A 20,772-nucleotide genomic window follows, 5' to 3' on the forward strand; every position below is an offset into this window, starting at 1 on the left:
ATTTATTTGACAATCTCATAAATATATGCAACATTTCAGCATTATTTACTCTCCTTCATGTCGTTCCAAAAGCAGTATTGCTTTCTGTCAAGTGTGAAACACAAAACATTGTGTTAGTCTTGTCATAGTTAACTAAAACTAAGACCATACAAATGTTGTTACTTAAAATAAACCTTAACTGAAATAAAATAAATATTTTAAAAAATGTTATTACAGTTAGTTGCCAAAGCAACATTTCTCTTTTTTTTTTTACACTACATTTCATAAAAATAGATTATTTGCCATTATTTAAAAGTAAGGAGACACAATGTCAAATTCGTAACTGATTCATTCTTTTGAGTCGATTCTTTTCAGTGAACAGGTTCATAATTTGCACTGAATTCTTCATTTAACAACTCATTGTTGACTGTTCACCGATTCAATGATCTGGTGAGAGTGAATCTCCTGTTAACAACTCACTGAGTCAAAGATCTGGTGGGAGTGAATCTCCAGTGCATTGAAGTGATGTTGTCCAACTCAAAAGGAGCCAAAGACTGGGAGTAATGTGATTTTCAGAGCTCCAATGCTTTCATTTAGTGTCTTACAGAGGCAAGAAATCAATACATGGGTTGAAACAACATAAGAAATGTAATGCTGAATAGAAAAGTAAACTTAAAGGACTCTCTTTCTTTAAGTATATGCTTTTGTATTCACATGTTTTTTTCAGTAAGTTCTCAGTGTTGTGTGACACAGAAAACCATCATGCAGTGGAAGACCTGTCAAATCACTGTGGGGTATAAAACAGTTTCACTGCATATGGATCTAGTCCAGTGTGAAGACGGATGAGGGCTGGTGTCTGGAAGAGGTTAGAGAGGCTGACGGACCCAGAGGGCTCTGAAACAGCACTTCTAACTCTGTGGGCCTTTGTCATGTAAATGTCCAATGACACTACAAGTACAGAAGTGCTTTCTCACGACTAAAATAGCTTTTAAAGACCACGTAAAACAAAGCAGTGGCAACAGCCAGGGCCTCTGGGCTCAGCTGGTAATATAAAAATCATGTGACAAGGCACCGTTTTACATCAGCATGATTAGTTTGTGGTGAGACGCTTTTCTTGCAGAGCGCCAACAAACCGTGTGTTTTGAAGCGAAGGTCTCATGGGTTTGATATCGGTAAAATGCTGCCCTCTTCATGCCATTGAACAGACACACACCGACTGGCATGTCTTTGCTTTATAAAAATTATATTGCATTTCCAAATCTAAGGTGGCAATTTCATTCGCAATAGTTTGGCATGTTGTCTGAAATATCCTCAGTTACTGTTTTGACGAGCAAAATTCAAAAATGCCTATTATAATAATGGCAAGATGCTCGAGAGAGAGATAGGGAGATTCAACAAAGCAAATATTTATTCAAAATAAATATATTCAAAATAAATATTATCAAACACATTTGTGATTTATTTTCCAATGATCAGAGCCGAACTTAAAAAAAAAAGAACTTCTAAAGTATTAATAAAGCTTAGATTCAAAATCTATTGATTCAAAACGTTTAATGCAAGAACTAAAATACTCAAGGTGAAATACATTGTTTTTGACAACATAAACACAATAAATGACATTTATGTTTTACTGTCACAGACATATTTTGAAAATGGCATGTAAGATTGCCATAAACATTCCGAAGGATGACATCAGATTGTTGAATCAGAGTTCTGAGAATTGATTCAAATAATAATTTTAAATAATTCCAAATAATCATGACATCGAATAAGCAACAAAGGAAGATCTCTCACAGTTACCTTCAGTGTCTCTAAATCTAAAAACCAATACTCCAACACAGACAAGAGGGAGTCATTAGCGTTGTGGGGTGAAGGGGCGACTGGGACAGTGATGCAACACTTTACTCCAGCTCACCACATCTATTCATCTGAGCTGGGGGCAGGGCAGGGCAGGGTGATGATGTCATTGCTTTCTGCATGCTGACCGTGTGACTCAGATGTGCTGTCAGACAAACAGCTGTGTGCACAAGCATTCTCCTTTTGTCCCGCTTGGAGCAACGTCTCAAAAAGGGCCTGCCAATCAAAGACCTGCGCAGGAACTGACCTTTTGCTAAACCCCACCCCTTCGATTACTACTGCAAAGACAAGCTTTACCGACATTGTATAGGAATGAATTAAGTAAAATATGCTTATTAAGGGAATGGTATTATTCTTTTCACATTGCAAAACATTTAATCTGCCAATTTTCTTTAAAGTTTATTTTAACTGTTGAATTTCACAGTAACATACATATACAACATAACATAAACATTTTTTAGAACAATTTATTGAACCTATGAAGTTCGATATTTAATGTTTTTATGGCTCATTTAATATGATATAGTGAAAATGGATGACACAGGTATTACAATATGAATTTGGTTTATGAGGACAACACATGGTCCCCATAATTCAAAAGGCTTAAAATTGTACTTACTTAAATTTTACCAACATGTACATGTGTGTGTGTGTTTTCCATAACAGACTTACATTTTTGAAAGTAATAAAAGAACATAAGGCATCAGCTGTGCTATGTTATGGTCAGCAGTAACATTTTAAAGGCAGGGCTTAGTGAAGGGTCAGTTACACCAACAAGAGCTCAAGAGAGAAGGTCACTAAAGAGGCGTTTCACTGTCACAGCTGAACCTTAAGTACCCCTGCTCCCCTAAATCATCCAAAACAAAAGCAAATCCCCATTATCCCATCGACTTACTCAAACAATGACAGGCTAGGCATTTGAGAATTACAATCAGCAACTAAATCTGTCAAGTGCAGCCTGAGGCGTGTATATAAAAGAATCAGGTAACAAGACCTGGACTGTATCTGGAGAGGACACTTCACTCCCCAAAAAGAGCAGACATGCCTAGTCAAACTCTTTAGACATCACATTAAGAACAAAACACATCCCGGTAATCTGCAATATCTGTGAATAGCACAATTATGAAAACAGTGTAAAAAAAAACAACTGAAATAAAACAATAATAAATAAATAAACAAATAGATAAAAAATTATATAGATTTGTATATATTTATTATTTAATTTAATATTGTTTTATGAATAAATAGTAATAATACTTTTATATTATATTTAATGGTGTGTATATAAAAATATTTTATTTATATGAAATAATACAAATTTGAAATTATATATATATATATACATATATATACAGGTGCTTCTCAAATTATAATGTCGAGGAAAAGTCTTTGGTTCTTTTAATAGTGATGATTTTGGCTCACATTTAACAAAAACCCAACTTAAATTACTGTCTCAGTTTGGCGTGACATGGAGGTGATCGGTGTGTGGCACTGCTGAGGTGGTCTGGAAGCCCAGGTTTCTTTGAATGTGGCCTTCAGCTCATCTGCATTGTTTGGTCTCTTGTTTCTCATCTTCCTCTTGACAATAGCCCATAGATTCTCTCTGGGGTTCAGGTCTGGTGAGTTTGCTGGCCAGTCAAGCACACCAACACCATGGTCATTTAACCAACTTTTGGTGTTTTTGGCAGTGAGGGCAGGTGCCAAATATGATGGAAAATTAAATCAGTATCTTCAAAAAGCTGGTCAGCAGAAGGAAGCATGAAGTGCTCCAAGATTTCTTGGTAAACGGGTGCAATGACTTTGGTTTACAAAAAACACAATTGACCAACACCAGCAGATGACATTGAACCCCAAATCATCACAGACTGAGGAAACGTAACACTGGACTTCAAGCAACTTGGGCTATGAGCTTCTCCACCCTTCCTCCAGACTCTAGGACCGTGGTTTCCAGATGAAATACAAAACTTGCTCTCATTTTTTAATCGATTTTGCTTGACAATCCTCATAAGGCTGTGGTTCTCTCAGTTGGTTGTGCATCTTTTTCTTCCACACTTTTTCATTCCACTCAACTGTTAACATGCTTGGATAAGCACTCTGTAAACAGCCAGCTTATTGGCAATGAATTTTTGTGACTAACACTTGTGAAGGGTGTCAATAGGCATTTCTCAATGTCAAGGATACTTCCTTGGTAGGACTGATCCTTCCAAGTCACTTCCTTCAGAGGCTAGGTGAGACTCCTCTTTAGCATACGGAGAACACGTAAATGGAACAGGCTAGCAAGTGCGTCAGTGAAAAGGTCCGTTTGAATAACATTGTGAATGGAATCATTAAATTACTTTGGACAACTTAACTAGTTATTTATAAAAGAAATGCCGATGGCGCAACCAATTGTTAAATGAGAGGTCCGGTTCAGTTAAACATTTGTATTTGTATAATTTACAATATCAATACGGTAGTAATTTGTACTGGTATTTAAACGTCAAACTTTACTTATATTTACTACAGTTATAACAAATGTTTGGTAACGTAAATAAAAAACGTTAATGCTCCGACTACGTTAACGTTCAACATTTTTGTACTAACGTTAGATAGCAAAGCTGCGCGCATAGGATTGTGGGTGATTTGAGAGCGCAAAGAGCGCGAAGGATACACATATGCATCCTTTCCTGTGTATGGGATATTCTTCGAATGAAGGACTCAGTCCTTGGTTGAAATTCCGAGGATTCTCGACATTGGAACAGTCCTTCGACGGATGTCGATGATGTAGCATCCTCGAAATACTGGCTTCCGAGGATCCTTCCTTGACATTGAGAAACACCTACTGATTGTCAGAGACCATTTTGAAGGCTCAGGAAGCCTCTGCAGGTGTTTTGAGTTGATTAGCTGATTGGCATGTCATCGCATTCTAAGTGGTTGAGAAAGTGAATTGGTGGATTTTTGTTAAATGTGAGCTAAAATCATCACAATTAAAAGAACCAAAGACTTAGACTACTTCAGTCTATTTGCATTTAATTTATTTAATACATGAGTTTCACAATTTGAGTTGAATTACTGAAACAAATGAACTTTTCCTTTACATTCTAATTTATTGAGAAGCACCTGTATGTGTATATATATATATATAAAATAGCCTAATAATAATAATACTAATAAAGAAAAAAATTAACATTTCATATATATTAATAATTATATTTTGAGATACATATTGATATATAATATTGAATGAACTGAACTCTCTTGATTTTGATTGCATGCTATAGTATATTGACAATTTTGAGTAACAGCAACCTAATGGCGCCACATATTGGCCCACTCTGTGATCGATGGTCTGTAATTTCTGCCTGTGGAGTAAGCAAGCCTTACTGACTTGCATACGCGCAAAATCCGATGTAATTAGCGCCAGCGCCACCGCCCAGCCCAAGACCATCTTTTACATCAGACAGTCTGGGTCATCGTCTATCCTCAGCAAACTGCTAAAACTAGCAGAGCAAAAAGTTTTCGTGACACTTCTACCCCATCCCCCTCTGGTTTCCCTCTGTTTCACTCATATAATGTGGCCATAATTGCTATCCTCAGATATAATATGAGAGGGATCATTACTGCCAGCCTCAAATATAATGAAGGCCCCCATAATGGCAAACTGCAAAGCCACATTATGACGGCACAGTTCAATATGCTGTAATTTGCAGACTTTGCTGCAGGTCAAAACTGTTCCGGATGGCCATTCATAACATATATTATGTCATATAATAAGATCCACAGGGGTCTTGCTTTTCCCAAATCAGCAATGTAAGCAGATTGCATTGACCACATAAGTTCTGGAGCAAACTTGCTCTGAGGATGCATCTGATATAAAGCTCTCAGCTTTCATTATGCATAATGCACCAAAATAATCTCATACAAAAAACTAAAGCTCTTCACAATTATTGCTAAAATACAAAGACAACATTATAACAACTCACAAAGTATTTCGATATTTACATACTTTTTTCTGAAATTAGTAACTATCATTACAACCAAACAGTTTAATTACATTAAAATTTTTTAATGCACAATACAAAATATCCAATAATATTTTTGTTAAAACACTGTTAATTACTAAATAAACATTTAACGTTGAAAAATCTGAACTTTGGCGAAATTTCATGCCGCATTAACCAATCAGGAGCTTGCTCTGACATGATTATGACGTAGTGAGCAGAAGTACAATCCGAAACAACAATGTAGGACAAAGTCATCATCTCTGTATGTGGATACCCGGAGCTGTATGATACTTCTTCATACTTTTACAGAAACAGGAATAAAAAAGGATCTTGCTTGGAAGAAATAGATTAATTGAATAAAGACCAAAGATTACCTGTTAGATTTACCCAAAACTAATTATATTTTATGTTTAACCACTAAAGAGACATCAGAGCCAGCGGCAAATGTCAGAAGGACTAGCCGAGTTGAGAGTGCTCTCGTCGATAGCATGAGCACTGAGCTACCGCTGATTGAATAAACTCAAAATCTTCAAGCATCCAACTACGCGCGAATAGAGCAATTTATTTGTGCAAGTCACGTCTGGTGTGAACGCACAGTAAGACTGCATCTGAAGACTTCCATACTTAATAAGAGGTAAAAAAACAGCATTGTAAAAAGAAGTACGTCTGAATTCGTACTATTCATAAAACAGAAGGCGAAAAGTCGAGTAGACACATTATTATCCCATGTAACCCAGCGAGAGGATTCACTTGTTTCTCTTCATCTTCATCTCTGTCATCTTTGTTTTTGGTACTGTTTAAATCAGAGACACTATAAAACATCTCACAAGACAAGATTGTAAAACTATTCTATAGATATAGCGGTTTAAGGAATTAACAGCTAAATAAAAAAACACATTTTTATATGAATATTCACTATTTTACCAGTAAAAAAAAAAAGTCCAAATGTAACTCGTTCGTTCTACATCTTTTAAGCTGCACAATTTTGTCAAACCGACAAATGTACTTGACGTACATTCCTTCTCTAATTATAAGTGCTGTTAAAATTTCTACATTGCCCTTTGCCATGCTTTTCCTTTGCTGTCATACTAGATTAGAAATTACATCCAAAAATGGATGGATTCAGAGGGCTGATGCAGCAATTTCATTCCCCATCCCAGTTCATTTCCATTCCAGCTAAACTGGTTGAACATCTCTCTGTTCCAGTGTACGTTATTAACGCTTTACGGTAGTTTAAACATTCTACCTGTTTATCAGTCAGCATATGTTTGTATGCTGTATTGTTAGATTTAATCTCACAAGAAGTGGATTTAAATTGAAATATCTGAGCGTTTCTACTGTAGTTACTGACTGGGGATGAAACTAAGATTGTCGAACAACAAAATGAGAAAGCAATGAAAGTTTGTTTTGGCTTCTGGTCTTTTAACCAAATGAGAACAAGAAGACCAGGGACAATCAATCAATCAGTCAACCAACCAATCAATCCATGTCAATCCAAATGATATGCTTCCATATGATACACCAAGGCTTTGTTCCAAAATTGTGAGATGCCTATGTAGATACAAAAGCTGTTGTAGCCTCTTAAGAAAATGTCCTTTCATCCTTTGGCCACATTCTAATGCAGCATTCCATCAGTTTTCCAAAGAAAAGCCAATAGCATAATGTTCCCTATGTAGGCAGTAGACAGCTCTTCTGAACAGCAGTGGCTTGAAGAAATCACGTGTCTCACCTGAGTCGCACTGGTTTTGGTCCAGGGTAACAGACATTCAGACACTAATGACACAGTGGATGGCAGCAACTCTGGGAAGGGATTAGGGACGGGTCTCATCTCTGCTTCATCCACCTCTCTACTTTTCCTGAGGAAAGAGAAACCAATGATAAGAAACATGAATAAAAACAATGGAAGACTGGCATTATTCACACAGGACTGGGGGATGGTTGTCTAAGCTGAAAATATCATGTCACCAATAAATGTATTTGAAGTTAATAAACGTCTTAAAAAATATGAGCTACTGCTGAAAAATCATACATTTAATGAAATTGTTTTTGGGAAAAAAGTTGCATTTGGGCCTCATAATGGTGTAGTTTGGTTTCTAGATTTGACCTTAAGATACAAATGCATTTGCTATGGAAATCAGTGTTATTTTAGTATCACTGATATATACAGTGAGTGTGTGTGTGAGTGTGTGCGTGTGTGTGTGTGTGTGTGTGTGTGTGTGTGTGAGTGAGTGAGTGTGAGTGTGTGTGTGTGTGCGTTTTTGTCATTTTAATAGTTTTTTTTAATATATATATATATATATATATATATATATATATATATATATATATATATATATACACATACAGTTTTTAAGTTGAAGTTCTAATTCAGTTATTTTAATGCATCAAGTTCAACAAATTTAAGAGAAATCTGATATAAAAAATATATATATATTTTTTTTAGGTTAAATTCAGTTAATGTTTAATTTCAAATAACGAATCTTGTTTTTAAGGTTTTAATTTTAGTTTCCGTTTTAGGCTGTAGGTAAGTGATGATTATTTGATATATATGTCTCTCCGCTGTTGATTGTAATATTGGTGAAGTAAATCCAGACTTTACTGAAGAAGCTTTAGCAAACTCTTAAGCAGCAACAACAGTACCATGTACTCCACCATTGTTATGTATGTTTGTTTGTGCTTGCCTTTAAAATTGACAACTGCGCATGTCTACATACCTAACACATACCAAGCATGTGCATGACGTCACCATTTTCAAAGATTCCTGTATTGGGTGTTTACATGTGTTACATGCATGTATATTTATGTATTTGCCTGCCCTCTAGGGGCAGGTAAAGCGTGATTTACCATTGTTCTGATTTAGCAGATCCTCTACACGTGTGGACTATTTACGTGAGCTTAAAGGAAGTCAAGTTCCCACACTTCAGGGGCGGAACTTGAGCGGCCGTCCCGAGTCGGAGCTGAGCTCTCTTCTGTGTTTATCCTTCTTATTTTTCCTGTCTAATTTCTCCCACTTGTTGTTATATTCCGTTTAATTAATAAATTCCCCTTTTGATCGAGCCGTTGTGTCATCCCTCTTTTGTGTTATAGCAGTGGCTGTAACATAATTGGGGGCTCGTCCGTCGTTTTTCTTTTTTTTCTTTTCTCAGCTGTTTCGTGTGGGAGGGAAGAAAATGTGTATGGCCGTGTTTTCGTCGTGTTTGTTCGATTTACTTTTCGGTTGTGAGTAACTACGAGCGTCCCAGGTGAGTGTTTGCCCTATTTAGTCAGTAGTCGTCGGGTAGGTTTGAACCTGCCACTTTGTTATTTTGCCTTTTTTATTTTTAGTGGTTATTCGGAGTGGAGGCACGCTTCAGTTCACCGGCAGCTGATCTTGTTAATGGGATCGGTGTGCAGGTGTTCATGATTTTAGCGTTTAAAGTGGCCTCGAGCCCCTAACGCCACTGAAGACTAGGGAATTAATTTAATGTTAAATGGGGTAAATACGCGTGTGTTGTGGGATCGCTTTTGGTTATTCACTTTGTAAATTTAAATCGGTAAGTGAAGTTTATTCTTAATTCGTATCATGCGTGATAATTTCGTGTAGCGGCCAAAATCACTTTGTTTTCTTTAGTTTTGACAGGTAAAGTTTAGGATTTGTGAAAACGATTTAGTGGTTTCATTTGAGTATTTTTCTGAATTGTGTTGAAACCATTATTTTCGTTATTTTTGGTGAATAGCCTACGTGTGTCGAAATGACTTCAGTAGTTGATGTATTTCGGGAGTCTCCTTCTGAAGAACTGCTTTTATCGTACACAAAAGAGCAGTTATTGCAAATTGCAGAGTCTTATAAAGTCGAAATCGCTCCTAGGTATAAGACTTTGAAGGAAACTTTGCGAAACGTCCTTAAAGGCTGTCTGGTGGAGTTAGGCGTTTTACAAATGCCATTAGAAAACGTTAGTGTTGTGGAGGAAGTGGCTGATCCTTCGGTAAGTGAGAATGCTATTCGATTGAGAGAGTTGGCAGTTAAAGAAAAAGAATTGGAGTTAGAGAATGCCAAATTAGAGCTGCGAAAGCGTGAACTTGATCATCAGTTTGCTTTGAAACGAATGGAGTTAGAGATGAGCTCTAAGGCTGCTCACGCTGCCTCTGATGTATTTGATGTCGGCCGAAATCGGAGGATGGTCCCTCCTTTTTGTGAGAAGGACGTTGAGAAGTATTTTTGTCATTTCGAGAGGGTTGCAGCTTCATTAAAGTGGCCTGAAAATGTTTGGTCTTTGCTTTTGCAATGCGTGATAACCGGTAAGGCGCAGGAGGTTTATGCTTCGTTGTCCATTGAAGATTCTGCTGATTATACGATTGTTAAGGCTGCTATATTAAAAGCCTACGAGTTAGTCCCGGAAGCATATAGACAGCGATTTAGACAATACACAAAACTTTCGAATCAGACTTATGTTGAGTTTGCGCGTGAAAAGGAAATTTTGTTTGATCGTTGGTGCGCGTCTCAAAAAGCCGAGAGTAGAGAGCAGGTTAGACAGTTAATCCTTATAGAGGAATTTAAGAGTTGTGTACCTGTCGCCCTTGCTACTTATGTAAACGAACAAAAAGTAGACACGCTCTACAAAGCTGCTACTCTGGCCGATGACTTCGTTTTAACACATAAAGTCACTTTCAAGGATGTTCAAAAATCACGAGATAATATTCCTGTTGATCCACCTGTTGTGTTGCCTCGCAAATCGTTTAATGGTAAGCCTACTGTTTCGACTGGTGATAGGGTTTGCTTTTATTGTAAGGCCTCTGGTCATTTAATCGCAAACTGCCCTGTTCTTAAAAAGAAGTCTCATACAAAAACTGTTGGTTTGATCTCTGTTGATTCCAGTTCGAAATTTGACTGCATTACGCCTGAGTCTGATTGTGATGCCCGTCTCATCAAAACTGGTTATGGACCTTTCCTGCATTGTGGAACTGTGTTTATTCCCAGTTTGTGTAAGCCTGTACCTGTTCGTATTCTTCGGGATACGGGGGCTAGTCTTTCGTTTATTCTGGAGGGGGTTTTACCGTTGTCACAGGAGACTACCACGGGTAGTGTTGCTTTAGTCCGAGGTATTGAAATGGGAGTTATGGAGGTTCCGTTACACAGAATTCATTTGCAATCAGAATTGGTGTCGGGTGATGTGGTAGTGGGTGTTCGTTCATCTCTTCCAGTTCCTGAAGTAACATTCATTTTAGGAAATGATTTAGCTGGAAGTAGTGTGTGGAGTTGTGCTGATGTATCACCTGAAGTTGTCTCTGTACCGCTTGTTGCTAACGCTGATGATTGTGCACTTAAGTATCCTGATGTTTTTACCGCGTGCGCAGTTACTCGCTCTATGGCCAAATCCGCTGATCGTTTCATTTCGGACGAAGTGGATTTATGCGACACGTTCATTGCAAATCCTGATGTAACGAAACTGCTTTCCGTTTCTCCACAGGAAAAAGCATATCTGACTCCCGTGATTGCCGAAAAGTCTACTCGTAAAGATCATGTTGATTTGTCTCTGTGTCCAGATAAATTAATTGCTGCCCAAAGGTTCGACGCAACTCTTGCCCCATTATTTGAATTGGTTCAACCAGTGCCTGAGACTGAGAGTGTGCCGGCGTCCCAGGCATATTTCCTCAAAAATGAGATCTTGATGAGAAAATGGGTGTCTTCCAAATCTTCTGATGACTGGAATGCAGTCAGGCAAATTGTAGTTCCAGTAGTTTATCGTGATATGATTTTAAGCGTTGCACATAACGGTTTGGCTGGTCATTTAGGTGTCGCAAAAACGTATGACCGGATTCTGCGAAATTTTTATTGGCCCGGTTTAAAAAGAGATGTTTCACGTTTTTGTCAGACTTGTCATGTGTGTCAAATGGTGGGAAAGCCCAACCAAGTTATTCAGCCTGCACCACTTTGTCCAATTCCCATGGTTTCGGAGCCATTCGAGCACGTAATAGTTGACTGTGTTGGACCTTTTCCACGTTCAAAGTCTGGGTACAAGTACCTACTAACTATTATGTGCGTGACTACGCGTTTCCCTGAGGCGGTTCCTTTGCGTTCCATCACCGCTAGAGCCATCACTAAGGCACTCATTAAGTTTTTCTCAGTTTTTGGGTTACCAAGAGTGATACAAAGTGATCGGGGAACGAATTTTATGTCTCATACGTTTTCTCAAGTGCTCAAACGACTTGGTATTAAGCATAACGTCTCGGCTGCCTATCATCCTGAGAGCCAGGGGGCGCTGGAGAGGTTTCACCAGACCCTGAAGTCTATGCTGTGCTCTTACTGTTTTGAGCTTGAGAGGGATTGGGAAGAGGGAATTCCTTGGTTGCTTTTTGCTTCACGAGAGGTAGTACAAGAATCACTTGGGTTTAGCCCTGCGGAACTGGTTTTTGGTCACAATCTGCGCGGCCCTCTGGCCGTACTGAAAGAAAAATGGCTCTCTGATTCAAAAAGCAGTACTCTTCCTGAGTATGTTTCACAATTTCATACACGTTTATACCGAGTCCGTGAATTGGCCAAGCAAAATCTTGAAAAAACTTGGTTTGATAAGAAAGCTAGAGAACGGAGTTTTAGCCCTGGTGACAAAGTTTTGGTTTTGTTACCGGTGCTTGGTGGGCTATTGCAAGCTCGTTATACTGGCCCTTATGTGATTGAAAAGAAGTTATCAGATCGAGACTATGTTATCTCTACTCCTGACCGCCGTCAGAGGTCCCGAGTCTGCCATGTGAATATGATTAAAGTCTATCATGAGAGAAAGTCGGGTGCCAAACATCCAAAGAGTGGTTTACCTTGCGTTTCAGAGTGTGAAATCTCTGCTGTCGGGGTGCTAACATCTGAATGGATGGATGAGGCAGACGAAGGACCGTCAAGGTGTATAGTTCAGGGTAGGTTGAACAATTCAGAGATGCTCTTAACTTTGTCCAGTCAGCTACCGCATTTGTCTCCGGCTGAGAAAGCTGATGTTATGGAATTGGTGAGTACGTTTTCAGTGTTGTTCAGTGACATTCCCGGCCAGACGTCAGTTATCGAGCATGATATTGATGTGGGTTTTACGCCACCTATAAAACAGCATCCATATCGTGTTAACCCGTGTAAAAGAGCTAATTTGCAAAAAGAAGTCGAATACATGTTGGAAAATAACATCGCTGAGCCCAGCTCCAGTCCATGGAGTTCGCCATGTTTGCTGGTGAGTAAGTCAGATGGCACGTTTCGATTTTGCACTGACTATCGACGCGTAAACGCTGTTACAAAAACTGACTCTTATCCTTTACCAAGGGTAAATGATTGCGTCGATCGCGTAGGCTCTGCTGTTTATGTTTCGAAACTTGACCTGTTGAAGGGATACTGGCAGGTGCCTCTGACAGAACGTGCTAAGGAGATCTTAGCATTTGTCACTCCTGATGCTTTCCTTAATTATAAGGTTATGGCTTTCGGGATGAAAAATGCACCAAGTACCTTTCAGCGGCTTGTCAACACTGTTTTGGCTGGTGTAGGTGGTTGTGAAGCTTACTTGGATGACTTGGTTCTGTACAGCTCCTCATGGGCTGAACATGTTGCGTTACTTCGCCAAGTTTTTCAGCGGTTGGCTGACGCTAAGCTCACTGTTAATCTGAGTAAATGTGAATTTGGTAAGGCCACCATTGTGTACTTAGGAAAAGTTATTGGCAGGGGTCAAGTACGGCCAGTGGCTGTAAAGGTTGCGGCCATTTGTGACTTTCCATCTCCAACGGATCGTAAGCAATTGAGACGTTTTTTAGGAATGGTGGGTTACTATCGTTCGTTTTGCAGAAACTTTGCAACTGTGGTTTCTCCTCTTACCAACTTGCTGAGTCCTAAAGTTCGGTTTGAGTGGTCTGATGTGTGCCAGTGTGCGTTTGAAAATGTTAAATCTCTGTTGATTTCATCCCCAGTGTTGGCCGCACCTGACCATTCACAACAGTTCAGTATCGTGGTGGATGCTAGCAATGTTGGGGCGGGAGCTGTCCTCCAGCAGATGGGTGCTGATGATGTGGAACACCCAGTGTGTTACTTTTCTAAAAAGTTTAATACTGCACAGTTAAAGTATTCTACTATTGAAAAGGAGGCATTAGCATTAGTTCTTGCGATTCAACATTTCGAGGTGTATTTGTCCAGCTGTTATTCAATCCTTGTGTATTGTGATCATAATCCGCTTATCTTTTTGAACTCCATGCGCAATTTTAATCAGCGTCTTATGCGCTGGAGTTTATACTTGCAGCCATACGACCTTGACATTAAACATGTCAGAGGTCGGGACAACGTGGTCGCTGACGCCCTATCCCGGATTGGATAGGCCTGTGGGTAACGTATGTTTTTGAGAAAGGTGTCTTTTAGTAGATGCACTTTCTTGTGGTGACGGTTCACTTTTGGGGGATGAAGGTGTTACATGCATGTATATTTATGTATTTGCCTGCCCTCTAGGGGCAGGTAAAGCGTGATTTACCATTGTTCTGATTTAGCAGATCCTCTACACGTGTGGACTATTTACGTGAGCTTAAAGGAAGTCAAGTTCCCACACTTCAGGGGCGGAACTTGAGCGGCCGTCCCGAGTCGGAGCTGAGCTCTCTTCTGTGTTTATCCTTCTTATTTTTCCTGTCTAATTTCTCCCACTTGTTGTTATATTCCGTTTAATTAATAAATTCCCCTTTTGATCGAGCCGTTGTGTCATCCCTCTTTTGTGTTATAGCAGTGGCTGTAACAACATGGAAACAGTAACGGGGCCATTTCCAAAAACTTGCACTTTGAATCCCGTTTTCAAAAATATGTGTTTTCAGTCCCCAAACCGCCATTGTCGTGTAAACGAACAGTCAAAATGCATAAAAAGTTTCACTTGAGGAAATGAGGAATGTCTCCAAGTAACTGAAATAAAATAAGTGTTTTTTTTTTCAATTAAAATTTACGTAATGAAATGTTTTTATGGTTTTAGTTCATAATAATAACCCTCACTGAAATGACAAAGTATATATGTGAAACTCAAATTGGCCTCCGCAGAGATAACTTGCGTTATCAAAACAGTATCTGAGATGCGAATGATATTTCATAAACCAGACGTTCTGCATTCTCAGCGCAGCAGACAGCAGCTGTGTGAGGCAGCGGCTGATGTCATATGATGACAGATCGGATGACTGAAGTCCCGTCTCCCAGGCAACAGTCGGTCTTCAGCCAGAGATGACTTCATCAGCAGTACCTGAACGATCCCCGGAGGCCCGGTGTAAAGCAAAGAACCGCAGTCAGATGCTGTGTGATCATGTGCTTATTTATAATCCGTTTAGAGAGTTCTGTTGATGGGTAAATCTCAAGAAAATGCACAGGTCATATTTCACCCACATTGTTTGCTTAAAGAAAATAAAGCTTGATTTTAGGAGCTTTAAGAAATGTTGGATTATTTTCATCCTAAAGCTAGTAATTACTGAACTGCCTTATACATATGTGGAATTAAATATAAATATAATTTTGTTACAATTCTTTTCAATGCATTACCGGTTCATAGTTCTAAAATAGACTTTCCATTATGTAAAATCTCTTTTTTATATGTAATGAAAATAATACAATGTGTATAAAGAGTAACTTGCAGTGGCTGCAACTCATTTGGTCTATCTGTGTGTGTTTTGCTCTATTTCAGCTGGCACACCCAACTATGAAAAGGAATAAATACTTGAGAAGACTGAAGAGAGAGAGAGAGAGAGCGAAAGAGAGAGACTGATTCATTTTCCTGAAACTTATTCTATATATATATATATATATTTCAATGCTATATATTTCAATGCACTTTGTCTATTTGCATCTGTAGATTTGAATTAAAATGCATATCTTTAAAGATTTTTAATTTTTTTAATTCTCTTATTTAGTAGCACTTACACCAAACTGCATAACTGTTGTATTACTATCTATATCTATATTCTGAAGTTTTTTTTACAGAAGGGTTTGTTCAAAATCCCTTTGACTTTAATATTTCAGTAAAAAGAAATAGTAATTTTGAACCTGCCTTTAACCAGCATTCATATTTCTGTTCTGTAAATGCATGCAAATCAATGCATATTTAATTAGATAATACCTCAATTTAGTAATTAAACATAACATTTCAGAATACTTGTATTGCAAAAAAAAAAATTAGATTCTTAATCAGTCAACTGGGGAGGTATGGTGAAATCTATTTTACCTTATTCACCTAGAGTGTCTCCACCTTTCAAAACGACAAGCATACCTGCATATGAAAAACCGTTCAGCCTAATCTAAGGACGCTGGAACGCAGCAGGGTGAATTTATGTTTGTGTGTCTATATATCAATGAGCTCAGTTGTTTGTTGGTTATGGCACAAATAAACACTTAAGAGTTGTCTTTCGAGGGCCACATTTGAGCCATGCCTTAATGATCTCACAGCTACCGTATCGCACGTGGAAGACGTGACATAAAGTCCCTCGTGATTCCTCGCAATTCCTCCCAAGAGCTGGAAAGTAAAAGGTGCTTGATTTGATTCCAGCTTTGTTGCTCTCAACCTGTCTCTTCACAGGTACAAAGTCTACAGTGTTTTGACATAGGCATTGCAGAGAGCACAAAGGCTGCTCTGTTGCTTGTCCCATTGGACACGTTAACGATTAACCGGTGAGAAATGAGGTATGGTGTTGATGTAGGGAACCAGATAGTTGTTTATTATACAGTGTGTACACATAGTGGATGTTTGCATGCATAAAAATGAGTTGCAGTAGAAAGCGTGTCCTACCTATTTCCTTTGAGGAGCGTGGGGACAGCAGCACTGGGCGGGTGCAAGGGTGAGTGTAATGGGATGAAGGTCGACCCAGTGATGTTCCCACTGCCACTTGTTCCCTGAAATATAGCGGCTTTCTCCCCGAGGCTGGGCGTCTCATCCAGGGAGTCATTCATAGCACTCATGGAGCCAGGTTACATCCAGCAGCTCATCTGGAGCACAAGACAGGACAGACAACATCAGGACAGGCCCAGAAAAGAATGTGTTTGTGTGTGAAGTCAACGCGCTCCTGCTGCTACCACAAAAACACACATGCACATACACAAACGCATACACACACACTCAGCCTGTGCTGCCCCAGCCTGGGAAGTAGATCCCTCCTTCCAAAACATGATCTGCTATAAAGCTATTTTTAACTCTATGACTCCTGAATGAGCTTGGCTTGCTCTTGCACACACACAAGTTCCAGCCTCAAAAACTCTTTTCCTCGCAGACCTGCTTAGACAGACTAAAGGTTTCTTGGTTGTTGGTATGCAACATAGCTCGGTAATGAGAGCTGGAGGTCGGCCAGACAGTAAAACCTACTGTTCCTTTGTCATGGACTTTCCTCTTCTGTCCTGCACCCACAGCTGCTCTGAAGACATGCGTGGAGGTTGAGCTCCTCAGATAAGATGCAGACTAATGAAGAGACCTGTACTCTTAACTAGAGCACTTTATTACTAAATAAAAGACAACTGTGACTTTATCCCACATTTCACACATTGTTTCTTGCAATTCTGATATAAACTCAAAATTCTTACTTTTTTTTTTGCAATCTTTGCAATCCATTTACATATTTGCATTTTGCAGTTCTGACTTTTTTCCTCAGAATTATATTATTCTATTCTATATTATTCTATATCTCACAACTTCTTATTCAGTTCTGATTTCGACTAAGTCCAAATAACATTAGATACTATTTCTATTTAGTTGTTATTATCCCCTCAGTATGCAGATAGTAACTTTTTGTGTCTGTTTATATATATATATATATATATATATATATATATAATTTTAGAGTGTTTGTGTGCTTATGCAGTTTATTTTGTACATAAAAATATGTGGGTCAGATTGACCACTAATACAATAAAAACAGATGGAAATTATTACATTGCATTTTTACAGCAGTCTTTAGTTTTTATACATTGTGTTGATTTTTGCCAGATTGCATGGAAACCAGTATCCAAACGAACATTCAAAACATAATCTTTTGTGTTCAGCAAAAGAAAGAAAGTCATACAGGATTTGAACAAAAATTATGACTGAATTTTCAAATGAAACATAAGCACCTTAACTAACTTAACCAGACCTAGTAGAAAGAGCATGCTGGTTTATCTACCAGATCGACCAACACCAAACCAGTATAAATTAACATGATCATTTCAAATAACGTGAACAACACTGCAGGATGGAAAAAGGACTGAAACATAAAAAAAAGTGTCAGGTTTGGAATGACATGGGTGAGTGTTTTTATCATATACCGTATTTTCGGACTATAAGTCACACCTGAGTATAAGTCGCATCAGTCCAAAAATACGTCATGACGAGGAACAAAACATATATAAGTCGCACTGGACTATAAGACGCATTTATTTAGAACCAAGAATCAAAAGAAAACATTACCATCTACAGCCGCGAGAGGGCGGCTATAGATTTATAAAATGAATGATTTACAGTAGTATACTGATGACTTAATTCTGAATTACATCATTACAGTACCATGTAGGTATACTGTGAAACTGAAATTAATCTTAAAGTAATCAATTACTGTAAAAAAAAAAAAAACACCTTTGAAATGTACTTTATTCACACGTTTTATGCAATATTTTAATTCTGCGCATAAGCTTTATTTGCAACTTTGGATGGAAACAAATAGCTAATGGTGCTAGAAACTATGCTGAAATGAATGTCTTCCTGTTGTTCTGTCACTTTAGATTACAAATACCACACAACCAGCCCAGAGAATAAAGATACAGTAGATAAGAAAGATAAGAGATCTGAACCCTGCTATCAGATGCAAACATCTGTCTTCATTACAAATTCACCTTTAAGATCAAGTATTAATGTTCTGCTCTTTGGTCAAAGTCCCTCCAGCCAGAGTTTCATAGCAAGATGTAATAAACACAAAGTATACTGCCCTAAATTATTTGTGCCAGTCATGTTTATAGCACAGCTCTCAGTTAGAGTATTTTGGAGGACTATTACAATACAGTTTTAAACTTTAGTGCTTTTCCACATTTACTGCACTGACTTTTTGTCCACCCACACAAGTGCCACACAGCTCTGAGGTGATTATCCATCATTATGAGATGCCTGAATGTACATATACTTCACAAATTATGGATCCGCTGATACCGATTCAGGCATCATCATGGGTCTCATACTGTGCTCTTGTACTCATTTGTCTGTTGCATTAACGTTGCATCACAAATAAAGACAGAAGAACAAGACTTTCGAATATTTGTAAAACAAACTGGAACATAGTGAAAGGGAAAATGCAGTATTATGTATTTCAACTTTCCAACATGAAACATTTGTTACTGTTAGATATGCAATGCAAAACATCAGATGGTTTAATGCTCAATGCATTGGTTGATGCAATGAGCTGTGATGCATGTCTTTCTATTTACATTTTTTTATTTATTGTTGACTGGGTAGGAATAAAGACAGAACAGGAATGGTTGATAAAGATTTGAATCTGGCATGGGACCATTTCCTCTCATCTCTCTATTACGTCTCTCTCTCTCTCTCTCAAAAAAAGGAGCAAAATACAAATAAACAAAACCAAATTATGACATGCAACAGCAAATAATGACTCTAAGGGGTCTAAATCATATTTTATATATTTTAGTGTTTTCATTTTTTATAGATTATAATTTGAATTTTTATTTGACTTCTATTTTCTGTACAGCACTTGTTCAAGGCTGGGTTCTTTTTAAATGTGCAAATAAATAATGAATATTATATGATATATATATATATATATATATATATATATATATATATATATATATATATATATATATATATATATATATATATACATTCATAATACTTTCAATTAAAACTAGAAAAATGCACATCTCTACTGGCAAGTATTTTTCTTGTGTTTCATGTAAACACACGTCTTTGTAAACATAACAAGAGTGTTTACATGAGTCTCATCAACAAAACTTCTGCTGGGTCTAACACAAGAGCACCAGACAGCCGGACAGCATGACGCTCCCAAAATAGTTGGTGGGTTGAAACACATTCTTGTGTTATCAGTCAATGCAAACGCATTCTAATTACATTAGCGGGGCGTGAGAGGCACAGCTATTTCAGTTCAGTCCAGATTCTCTCACATGACAGCAACAGCCACAGGACAATACACAAAGTGAGCTTTAAAAGCTGACTAAAAGGAGAAAAGATGAGTGAGTGACAGAGACGTGCTGAATGAACTGTGTGCAAAAAATAAAATAAAATAAATAATAACTAAACAACCGTTTAAGTTCATTCGCGCTGATAATCTTACTGTTCCATATCTCAGTGGTTATGAATAAACAAATCTCTCGCAGCACTCACAGCCAATGTTCAGTGCCATTTTTGTTCTTGCTAAGCAAAATCGACTTTTGTGCATTGACTGGTGTTCACTGTACCATTATTTACTGAGCAATTACTGTAAAATGTATTACAAAAACAAATATACATAATATACACATAATGTACAGAAAATATATATACAGATGCCGATATAGTCATATTTAAGTACTTATTAGATACTGTTAGGTTTTTCTTAATAGTTTTATTTATTTATTTATTATTTTTCTGTTTTTTTATTTAAATTTTTTGTTATTTTTGTCATTATTATTTGTTTGTTTTTTAAATATGTATATACAGTTTTAATATTTTTTTATTTATTTCAGTTTTAGTTATTTTACATCAAGTTAACACTAAATAAAAGTGGGAACTAGCTGAACTAATAATTTCATAATAAAGTTATATATAATTGCATCCCAATTTGCATACTTATGCACTATTCTATAAAGTTTTGTACTACAAATTGTGCGAGTAGTGTGTTCACACTGAAAAACTTTAAAAAGTAACAGTGCCTTTATTAGGTCATTTGGAATATTGTCTTTCATGCAGCGTGTATGTGAATGTAAACAATCTGCAAAGTTGTCTTACAAAAGAAAGAATAGGCTCTGAAC

The 20,772-nt window shown here is 37.7% G+C and overlaps 1 protein-coding gene across 3 annotated transcripts in view; it reads right to left on the minus strand.

Moving 5' to 3' along the window:
* Positions 1-20,772, minus strand: part of LOC128020287 (growth factor receptor-bound protein 14-like) — a 66,536-nt gene that overhangs the window by 36,259 nt on the left and 9,505 nt on the right. For 2 of the 3 annotated variants that reach the window (XM_052607129.1, XM_052607128.1), the window contains 2 exons: positions 16,559-16,755; positions 7,549-7,675 (listed from right to left, as the gene is read on the minus strand). In XM_052607129.1, coding sequence (XP_052463089.1) covers positions 7,549-7,675; positions 16,559-16,728 — 297 coding nt within the window. In that variant the 5' untranslated portion in view covers positions 16,729-16,755. Of the gene's footprint in view, positions 1-7,548; positions 7,676-15,997; positions 16,299-16,558; positions 16,756-20,772 lie in introns of those variants that run through there. The other variant, XM_052607130.1, reaches the window with a different exon arrangement.

Source organism: Carassius gibelio, chromosome A9 (genome assembly GCF_023724105.1).
Source record: "Carassius gibelio isolate Cgi1373 ecotype wild population from Czech Republic chromosome A9, carGib1.2-hapl.c, whole genome shotgun sequence".
In the NCBI taxonomy this organism is placed as follows: Eukaryota; Metazoa; Chordata; class Actinopteri; order Cypriniformes; family Cyprinidae; genus Carassius; species Carassius gibelio.